Consider the following 11504-nt stretch of genomic DNA (forward strand, 5'->3'; position numbering starts at 1 on the left):
CCCGTTCGCAGGGAGAGCAGAATATAAATCTAAATAATAATAAAAAAATAAAAACATATTAGGTGCTGGAGCATCTTTCCATCGGCATGGTGCTCTGACTATTGGGAGAAGGGTTCTGTTTAGAATCTCAACAGGATTTGGATAGAACCTCAGTAGTATTTGAAATGTGGTGCCCATTATTCCTCTTCGGGTTATAGGCTAGCTGGTGGGTACTGGAAAGAAGAACACTCCACGGGTTTTTATTATTTTATGTGTTTTAAATTTCTTCATACTACCTAAACGCTCGGCTCCATCTTTGATGCGCTCTCGGCCTCTTTTGTGTATCTGCCGTGCCCCGTGCCCTGTCTCTTTCAGTAAGAGATCGCATAATGGAGTGCCTGGCACCGCTCATATGGTCCTGTCGCTTTCACTTCCATCTTTGGTGTCTGATGTGTCCCCCTCTGGCGGTAGGCTTGGCCTTACTGAGCGCATTGGTTGGTATTAACTCGTTACAGGGATTCACAATGTGGAAGGCATTGCTGTGGACTGGATGGGCAACAATCTCTACTGGACCGACGATGGCCCCAAGAAGACCATCAGCGTTGCCCGGCTTCAGAAAGCGGCTCAGACCAGGAAGACCCTGATTGAAGGAAAGATGACTCACCCGCGAGCCATTGTGGTGGACCCTTTGAACGGGTGGGTGCGGCAGTGCTATTCCAGAAAGGATGGGTGGGGTGGCTTTTTTGCAGCCATTGGATGGGGGCGGGCGGGCTAGGGAAGAACAGCCCAGCGATGCCAGGTTTCTAATTCTGTTGTCAGCTGCCATATGGTTTCATGTCACTCTGTCGCATTTCATAATTAGCACTTTGTATGAGCTCGGATGACCGAACCATTCAAATATGTAAGATTGCATTGTAGTACATAATGGAGGGGACGGGACCAAACGCAGGGTAGATTGGCTGGAATGTTTGTTTTTGATTCAGGATTTTTAGAGGCAAATGTCCAGTTCATTTTTGTAACAGAACAATAGAGACTAATCTCTGAAAATGCCAAATTATAAACACAGGCAAACAGCAGAGACATCATTTCATATTGCCAACATCGTACTATACATGGGACTTTTTATTTTTTATATGAATAGATTATATCAAAAACTATTTATTCATATGGAGGGATGGATGGATGGATGGGTGAAGGGGATTGATGGATGGATAGATAGATGATAGATAGATACCCTGCTCTGTTCCCCAATGGGGACCCAAAGCAGCTTACAACTTTATTCTCCTCTCCTTCAGAACAACAACCCTTTGAAGTAGGTTGAGGGAGTGTGATTGGCCCAAGGTCACCTAAGGAGTTTCTGTGGGAGAGTAGGGATTCACAGACTCTTTTCACATACTTCCCTTGTAAAAGCCCTTCGGCAGGCTTTTGCGAACTTTTAAAGTCCATCCATCCCTCAAAATCTCCTCTCATATTCTCTTTTAACATACTTCCTTTGGAGTTGGCATTATCTCCTTCTTCAGTTAGACCAGGGGTTCCCAACCTTTTTGAGCCTGAGGGCACATTTGGAATTCTGTCACGGTATGGCGCAGCAACAAAATGGCTGGCACAAAATGGCTGTCTGAGGAGGTGGAGCCAGTCACAAAGTGTTTGCCACAATTTAACATCAATAACACAGTGAAGATCCTGGTGCTGTAGTAGCAGCTGCTGCTGCCAAAGAAACCTTTTAAAAAATCTGCACAGCTAATCAAATCTCCAGTGGCCAATCAGAAACCTTACTGGGCACATGCTCCACCTGGCCCCACCAATTTCCTAAAAATACTTGGCCGATGTTGAAAAAGGTGTCAGTAGCCACCACTTTGGGGTCCTCTGAGTTAGACCTTCTTTATGAAGGGGTGTCTTCATAAACAAAGAAAACTCCAAAATATAACTGAAAACCTGGCGGGCTTCACCTTTACACAAACACAAATGGTTTTTCCATTTAACGAAAAGCCAGCCAGTCCCCTCCGAAACTGTCAGGTGCCACATTACGCCTTTTCCAAATGACCAAGGGCACAGATATAAACAAGTCGACAAATCCACATTCACCCTTGTGTGCTTCCAGTAAAATCCATCTGTTTTTTAGAATGTTGGCGCTGTTAGTTTATGCTTGGAATGTGGCGTGGAGCAGTTCTCTACTTAAATGTATTAGTCCTGTGTCGAGGCCTTTGCAGCACAGATAAACGGGCCCTGTAGCACCATAGGAATTAAGTAGTCTAGGTTGTAACAAGACTGCTTGTTTGATTTTCACATTTTTATAGTTATTTATTGTTTACCGTATCCTTTGTTTGTGAAGAGTGTAGACAGCTTCAAGAGGTGATTGGATAAACATATGGAGCAGAGGTCCATGAGCGGCTATTTGCTAGAAGATCTAGATGGAACACTCTGTCTGGGGCAGTGATGCTTTGTTCTCTTGGTGCTTGGGGGGCAACAGCGGGAGGGCTTCTGGAGTTCTGGCCCTGCTGGTGGACCTCCTGATGGCACCTGGGGTTTGGCCATGGTGTGACACAATGGGCCACTGGCCTGATCCAACGTGGCTTCTCTCATGTTCTTAAGAGGTTCTAGACAAACGAGTTTTCACTGAGATGAAGGATAACACCAGAATCTAGTAGAAAGCCTGCCAAAAAGGAAATCAAAAAGGGGTGAGCGGCAGATCCAGTGCAAGGATTTTCTGAGGGCCGTGTAAGGATAGGGGAGGGACTGTGGCTCAGTGGTAGAGCATCTGCTTGGCATGTAAAAGGTCCAAGGTTCCATCCTGGAAAACTCGAGCTAAAAGGACGAAGTAGTAGGTGATGGGAAAGTCCTCTGCCTGATGTCCTGGAAAGCAGCTGCCAGACAATAATGATTTTGATGGACCGGTGGCCTGATTCGATATAAGGCAACTTTATGTGTTCATGTATTCCTGATCTGTCCAGCTCTCCTCTTCCCCAGCAGCCATTTCTGGCACCAGAAACGTTTATTTCTGGGAGGTCCCAGAACCCGTGGAGTAATGTGGGTGCATGTTCGGAGGCTGTGCTAAAGAGAGAAAGCAACACCACTCCCTCCTGTCTCTCCTGTCAGCAAAGCTCTGCTCATGCAAGAAGCAGGAGGGAGTGATTTCACCCTCTCCCCACCATCTCCTCTCCACTTGCCTGGCTGTCACCCCCATGCAGGCCCACCCCAGAAACAAACTTCTCCCGGGTCAGAAATGGCTTCTCTGGGGAGGGGAGTGTCAGGAAGCCCTGCAGCTATCCGTGCTTTCTGCTGACAGCTGGTGGGAACACCAGTGTTAAAATGTTTTGAAAGTTCTCTTTACATTATATATATATTGGCAGCGATGAAATTATGTGGATTTCAGTGTCTGTAGTGCTTGCTAGCCCAATCAGGCCCGATCTCGTCAGATCTCAGAAGCTAAGCAGGGTTGGCCTTGGTTAGCAAATGGGTGGGAGACCGCCAAAGAAGTCCAGGGTTGCTATGCAGGTGCAGGCATTGGCAAACCACCTCTGAATGTCTCTTGCCCTGAAAATCCTATGGGTTGGTAGCAACTTGGTAGCAACTTGACAGCAGCACAACCACCACCACCACCACCACCACCACCACCACCACCACCACTACCACCACCACCACTACTACTACTACTACTACTACTACTACTACTACTACTACTACTACTACTTCTTCTTTCTGTGCTGGACCTCTGTGAATGGAACTGCCTGTCCTGCAGCCCTCTGTTGAGTTCTCCCCCCCCCTCCACGCACACTAAACTTCAGGCATGCTCAAGTAAGAGGTGCTAAACGGTGTGTGTGGGGTGCTCTGGGAATTGTAGGAGCTGATCAATAGGCTGCTGGGTAGACAACAGCAGCAGACCTGTTTGGATCAAGCATCCTGTGTGTATCCCTCTGAATGTGAGACGAGGGGCAGAGGAATCTCTGCCTGGCAACCCAGGATGGCTCCCGGCAGTCCTTGTGAGGACATCGTCGTGTTCTGCAGCACCTTGGCACTGCCAGCAGTAGCCAGGAGAGAGAATACATGAAGTGGCCTGATACTGAGTCAGGCCACTGGTCTATCAAAGTCAGTCTTTTCAGGCAGCGGTTCCCCAGGGTTTCAGGCAGCGGTTCCCCAGGGTTTCAGGCAGCGGTTCCCCAGGGTTTCAGGCAAAGGTCTTTCCCATTGTCCACTACTTGGTCCTTTTAAATGGAGGTGCCAGGAATTGATCCTGGGGCCTTCTGTATGCAAGGCAGAGGCTCTTCCACTGAGCTACGGCCCCTCCCCAGGGGGGTGGGAATGCACAGCGTATTGATGTTGCAGCACAGATAAGGCTGTCTGCATGTTACGGTGAGAGAGTGACAGAAGTTTATACTCTCTTGGTAAAATGAGGATGATGACTTTGGCTGTGTGTATGTGCGGCAGTGGAATTTGACCATCAGCATCTTGTTTTCATTCTTCAAAAGCAAGTCTACATCGTTTTTGGTTGTCATGATAGGCTGGATATAGTATATGGGTAATTCCCAGTGGATTCTAGCCATCTATAGAGAAGAGCCAGGCAGGATTTCCAGGGCTCAGGGATAAGATTTTGGTACCCTGCATGGCTCATTGCTTTCCCCCAAGATTAACCAGAACAGAATCAATTGGGCAACATATGCATATTCTTGTAATTGGGGCATGTTGCAAAATCCAGCTTGTGCCGGTGCAGAATTTAGGTTCACTTTCCCAGAATCTCAACATGAACATTTCATTCCATATCGACTGCCAGTTTTTCATCGCTTGGCACAGAGGAGCTGGTGTGTGAAAGCTACCAGTAAGTCACCAGGTCGTGACCTGGTTCTGGCAGAGTCATCCCGGATTCAGATTTGTCTGGAGGTTTAGCCCGCTTTCTAAATGCTTACGTGCGTGCCGTTCTGTGATCAGCTTCCTTGCGATGGAAGTCACAGAATTTCTACCCAGCAGGGGTGTGCCTCTCCTCCCCCTTTTCTCTTTGATTCCTGCCGTGTTGAATCCCCAAAGACTTCACTCCTAGATTCCTGTCTGCTTTCACTCAGGCGTCTCTGGGGCTGCCAGTCCTTGCCGGGATTGCAAGGCAAGGGCTGCTCCTAGACAGGCCCAGCAGGGGGTGGTGGAATTACAATGTGCACTCACTCACTCATCAGTGCACTCTGTCTCCAGAAGCACAGTGGGAGCAAAGAAGGGGGGGGTAAACTTTACCACCATCAACTGTACCGTTTCCTCCTAGTAACAATAGTCCGGTTTTTTTGTGCTTCTTCCCCACCAAGTCAAAACAGGGTTCAAGAATCTCATTACTTAAGTCCCAGGTCCTGGAGTTCAGGTGATACTGGTACACCGACTGACCTGTCCGTCTGCATGTGTCCATAGCTGTTTGTGTGGTGCTTATCAGGCCGAGGATTGAGTTAAACACACTCTGATTGATTAATACAAGGCAGGGAGCAGTGGCACGGTATTTGAACTGAACCTGTTACCCAGGAGGCGAGAGGAGCGCCCTGTACCCATTGTCAGAGATTTTGTAGCAGAGAGTGTTCTTCCTTGAACTCCTCTAGCCTGTTTTTTGTCCTCTCGACTCCTTGCTTCTGCTGTGTCAGTTGTTGCAAAGTCTGATCTCTTTCCAAGTCCCTTTTGCCATAGTGACCAGGATCAACCTGAGCTGGACTAAGAAGCTGGTATGCAGAAGCTCACTACAGTATTTAAATGCCTACTTTAACTGCAAAACAAGCTCCCAAAAATATGACCAAAAAAATCTGCAGTGAATTTTAAGAACTGTATCGCTATCATCAAAATATGACCAAAAAAATCTGCAGTGAATGTTAAGAACTGTATTGCTATCATCATCGTCATTAATGGAAAGTGCTGTCAAGTTGCAGCTAACTTGCAGCGACCCTGTAGGGTTTTCAAGGCAAGTGATGTTCAGTTGTGGTTTGCCATTGCTTGCCTTTGCCTAGGGACAATGGGCTTCCTTGGTGGTCTCTCATCCAACTACTAACCAGAGCTGATCTTGCTTAGCTTTCAAGATCCGACAAGTTCAGGCTAGCTTGGGCCATTCATGTTGGTACCTCATAATTTCTAGCCATGTTATGACTACACACCAGGTACCCCTTGTTTAAAAACAACAACAAAAAAGCAAATGGATTTGGTATAACATCTAGTCCTGCCATATATAAATGGTGTCTCTGAACAGCAAATTTCATGGCTAGCCTGATCCTGTCAGATCTTGGAAGCTAAGCAGGGTCGGCCCTGGCTAGTATTTGGAAGGGTGACCTCCAAGAAATACCAGGGCCGTGACACAGAGTCAGACAATGGCAAACCACCTATGAAATGTCTCTTGCCTTAAAAACAAGTCTAGCTCACCACCTAGTGGTGCATAACGCTAAAAGGGCTAGAACTTCTGTCTGCCAAACAGTTTTAGGATCTCCTGACTATTCTACGCACAATGCCATACAATAATTGATTGATTAACCCCTGATGGTGTGTGCAGATTAGTAGTTCCAGATGTCTGTTTTGAACAATGGAAAGAGAAGGCCAGAACGCCTAAGGGACAATGCCAACACTAAGTTATTCTTTCCCTGTATTTTTTTTTGTACTTTTAATGTACTAAGTTATTCTTTCCCTGTATTTTTTTGGTACTTTTAATGTGTGTGTGTAAGTGTATGTGCACCTGGCTACCTCTGGTGACTGACCCCTACTGGGGGCCTGGAGGATATTCAGAGAGGTGGGTGAATAAAGCCTGCCCCCGCCTCCTGCCTCTGGTATTCCTTGGAGGTCTCCCATCCAAGTACTTGCCAGAGTCGACCCTGCTTAGCTTCCGAGATCTGACGAGATCGGGCTTGCCTGGGCTATCCAGGTGAGGGCCAAGGTATTCTTTCCCTGATCCCAAATATCCATCTGCAAAGACTGCCCTTTATTCCCTTACTTGCTCAGTGTCCTGTCCCTGTCAATGCACGGTCTTGTTCTTCAGGGGAAGATAAAAGCCTTACGTGCAGAGCCTTGGAACCCCCTCATCCCACCCTCCAAATTTACTTGGTATGGTGACCCAACCAAGCCTGACCCAAGGTTTTTTGATGCCGTGGGCAAACAGTGACCTTGGCACCCATCTAGTTCAGCATTCCGTTCTCTGCAGTGGCTAACCAGATATATTTTGAGAATCATAGAGTTGGAAGGGACCTCCAGGGTCATCTAGTCCAATCCCCTGCACAATGCAGGAAATTCACAAATACCTCCCCCTCCACACCTGTAGTGACCATTGTTCCGCACCCAGAAGATGACAGAACCCCTCCAGGATTGCTTCCTGACCCCAAAGTGGCAATCGGCATTTCCCTGGGCATGTAAAAAAGGGCCACAAGATCTAAGCACTGATGCAACCCTTTCTGCCCTCCCTCTTGTGACCTGCCTAACCCAACAAACATCATACAAAGGGCAAAGCTGCCCACATTATGAACCCAAAACAAGTGGCATTCCGACATACGCAGCCTTCTCATACGGAGGTTACATTCCAGCCTCTGACCACTTTCTCCTTCTCTGTTACATCCTTTAACACCCCCCCCCCAAGATTCTAAGAAACTCACTCTAGTAACCATGAGGACATGAGTTATTTGATCAACATGTATATGCAGCGAAGAAAGAATACCAACTGATGAATGTCATGGAAGATACTGTGTCCAGAGTTAGATCTTGATTTCCAAGATACAAAAGAAAGCAATGGAAAGGGGAGAGAAGGCCATTAGGAGGGCTGCCCCTCAACCCACTTTTGGAGGGTTCGCGGACCATTTTTGAGTCCCGGCCCACAGGCTGGGGAAAACTGCTCTAGCAGGTTGGGACTGGGTGATCTCAACCAATCCCAGCTTGCGCACAATGGAGTTTAGAGAAGGGAGGGAGGAAGCTCAGCGAGAATCTTGTAGAGGACATGGAGTCCCCCCTCTAAAAGCTGCCATTTTCTCCAGGTAGAAAGAGTGACCAGTCCAAGGCTTTATTAAAAAATGGGGATTTGAATCTGGTTCTCCCAAATCATCGTCTGACACTCCTAACTGCTGTACCACACTAAATGAAGAGGATCATAAACTGGATGAAAGGAGCTTTGGCTCACAAAAGCTTATACCGTGAAAACGTATTGGTCTCTAAAGTGATCCTGGATTCGAATCTAGCCCCTCTAGCACACTGGCTCTTAAATGTCAGCCTGGTTCAAGCATGGAATCTGGGGACTGTCATATATTCAGAGTCTGAATCTTTTTAGAGAAAAAGCACGGTATTAAGATTTCATGGTTGACGAGAAAAATCTGTGCCTATCAAGAATTTTCTTGTAACACCTTAAAAGTTATGGCCGTTATAAATTACAGGTTGAATTTGTGCTCTCTGGAGACCATTCTGTTCCATATACTTACTGTGCCTTAACGGGTTTAGGTAAAACGGACTAAATTCTCTTTATTGTGGCTATATGCTGCCTTATGTTCTTTAGAGGAAAGATCAGGAAAAATAAAGCACACTAAAAAATAAACAGAACCTCAGTCGGGTTGATGCAAACTGTCCTCAGGTCTAAAAACAAAAATTCACCCCACGGAATTTGCATTATAATCCCCTTAAGAATTTCCATCGCCTCAAGCAAGTCAGTGTTTCTCAACTTGGAGGTCCTTCCTCCAGCTGTATGCCTGCCTATCTAGCTTAAAATTCTCTCTGTCAGGCTGCCGTGCCATGCTTTGGGAGGCCTGGTGCACACAGGAGAATTACCAGCTACCAGCTGGGGTGTGGAGTTCTCCTGGAATTACAACCCATTCTGTAGCCTGCAGAGATCATTCTCAGCCTAACCTCCCTTACGGTAGAGTTGCCAGGCCCTAACTGACTGTGGTGGCTCAGTGGTTAATTACGCTGAAGTTTGAGATTATAGTGCCACCTGATGGAGTGAGCTCCCATCTCTGGTCCCAGCTCCTGCCAACCTAGCAGTTCGAAAGCAAGAAATTGCAAGTAGATAAATAGGTACCACTTCGGTGGGAAGGTAACAGCGTTCTGTGTGCCTCGGCATCTAGTCATGCTGGCCACATGACCACGGAGATGTCTTCTGACAGTTCTGGCTCTTCAGCTTGTAAACGGAGATGAGCACCGCACCCCTAGAGTCGGATTCGACTGGCTTTCAAGCAAGGGAAACCTTTACCTTTACCTTTTTAACCTATTATTGTAGGGTTGTTGCAACGATAAAACAAAAGGGAGAACAATTTATATTGTCGTGAGCTGTTTGGAGGAAAAGCTGGGATTTTTGTTGTTGTTCAGTCGGACAGTCGAGTCCGACTCTTCGCGACCCCATGGACAAGATCTCGCCAGGCCCTCCTGTTTTCCGCCGTCCTCTGAAGTTTGCTCAATTTCATGTTCGTTGCATCTATGACACTGTCTAACCATCTCATCCTTTGCCGTCCCCGTCTTCTTTGACCTTCAATCTTTCCCAGCATCAGGGTCTTCTCCAGTGAGTGCTCCCTTCTCATTTGGTGGCCAAAGTATTTGAGCTTCAGCTTCAGTATCCGGCCTTCCAGGGAACAGTCAGGGTTGATTTCTTTGAGGATTGACTGATTTGTTCTTCTTGCAGTCCAAGGGACTCTCAAGAGTCTCCTCCAGCACCATAGTTCAAAAGAATCTATTCTTCGGCGCTCGGCCTTCCTTATAGTCCAACTCTCACAGCCATACATGACTACTGGGAATACCATTGCTTTGACCATGCGGACTTTTGTTGGCAGGGTGATGTCTCTACTTTTTATCATGCTGTTTAGGTTCGCCATCGCTTTCCTCCCAAGGAGCAGGCGTCTTTTAATTTCATGGCTGCTGTCACAGTCTGCGGTGATCTGGGATCCCAGGAACGTGAAGTCTGTCACCACTTCCACGACTTCCCCTTCTATTTGCCAAGGAGTGATGGGGCCGGATGCCATAATCTTAGTTTTTTTGATGTTGAGCTTCAAGCCCACTTTTGCGCTCTCCTCTTTCACTCTGAGCAAGAGGCTCTTCAGATCCTCTTCACTTTCTGCCATTAGAGTAGTATCGTCTGCATATCTGAGGTTGTTGATCTTTTCCCCAGCAATCTTAATTCCCACTTGTGATTCATCCAGGCCAGCATTTCACATGATGTACTCTGCATATATATTAAATAAGCAAGGTGACAATATACATCCTTGTCGTACTCCTTTTCCTATGCTGAACCAATCAGTTGTTCCATATCCGGTTCTAACTGTCGCTTCTTGACCCTTATACAGGTTTCTCAAGAGACATGTGGTCTGGTACTCCCATCTCTTTAAGGACCTGCCATAGTTTGTTGTGATGCACACAGTCAAAGGCTTTAGCCTAGTCAATGAAACAGAAGTAGATGTTTTTCTGTTAGTCTCTTGCTTTCTCCATAATCCAGCGAATGTTGGCAATTTGATCTCCAGTTCCTCTACCTCTTCGAAACCCAGCTTGTACTTCTGGCAGTTCTCTATCCACGTACTGTTTGAAGCCTAGCTTGTAGGATCTTGAGCATGACCTTGCTAGCGTGTGATATGAGTGCAATTGTGCGATAGCTGGGATTAAAGTGTACTAAATAAAAGATATATGTACCTTAAGGACTGTGGTATTCCAGCCAATTTTCATCATGGCTGGCGGTTATGGTTGAAAGACAACTCATTTTGGGATAAGATCTTGACGCACATAGAGTTAATTAAGGTACCATGTTACTACAGTACTTCTCTTATTAGAATACTTTGATAAGTGAAACCTTCATACTCTGGTAAGGGAATTAATAGCAATACTGCTATTTGCAGCAAAATTTTTAATTACCTGATATTGGAAAAAGCTTTATAGGCCTTCTGTTAGGAGGTAGTGCGAAAAAAGATTGGATCTTTTAATCTCAAATAAAGATCTCTTCACAGCTTGAAGTAATAAATAACCTAATTTATTCTCCTAAATAGATGGTTGCCTTTCTTAGAATATACAGTGGAGGAAGTACCACAAAATAGGAGATCCCCACAAAATTGTCATTTGATTTGTATTTACTAATTATTTGCATGTGAACACACCATGGGGTATGATTTATCTTACAAATACAATGGTTATATCTTCAACTTATAATAGAAAAAAATGTAGATTTTTGTATTTATTAGAATACACATAAATTATACTACTGTGTTTTACTGGTTACTGGTTAATTTCAACCCCCCTCCCTTCCTGTTGTTATTTGGAAAATCTTAAATAAATAATTATAAACTGTAAAAAGTTTAAAGAAAGAAAGGTGCCCTTTAGGGGACAGTGGCCCCGGTCACACGGGCAGGAAACCGCGGGGGGGGGGGAAGCGTGGCAGATTGCCCCGGGGCAAACTAAGGCGCAGTTACCTGACCAGACCTCCCGTGGAGGTACCGTGGAGGTCCCGTGGGAAGGGAGAGGCGCCGATCGCAGGACACTCCCACGCGCAAAAACGAAGCGCGCGGTTCGGCAAACCGGATAGTTTTTGTCTGTACAGCACGACTGCGCATGCTCTGTAGGGTGCTTTTGCGCATCCA

The 11504-nt window shown here is 46.3% G+C and overlaps 1 protein-coding gene across 1 annotated transcript in view; it reads left to right on the forward strand.

Moving 5' to 3' along the window:
- Positions 1–11504, forward strand: part of LRP1 (LDL receptor related protein 1) — a 491602-nt gene that overhangs the window by 285962 nt on the left and 194136 nt on the right. Inside the window, exon 14 of the mRNA XM_015409543.1 lies at positions 495–675. Coding sequence (XP_015265029.1) covers positions 495–675 — 181 coding nt within the window. The remainder of the gene's footprint in view (positions 1–494; positions 676–11504) is intronic.

Source organism: Gekko japonicus, unplaced genomic scaffold (genome assembly GCF_001447785.1).
Source record: "Gekko japonicus isolate JY-2015 unplaced genomic scaffold, Gekko_japonicus_V1.1 scaffold1353, whole genome shotgun sequence".
NCBI lineage: Eukaryota > Metazoa > Chordata > Lepidosauria > Squamata > Gekkonidae > Gekko > Gekko japonicus.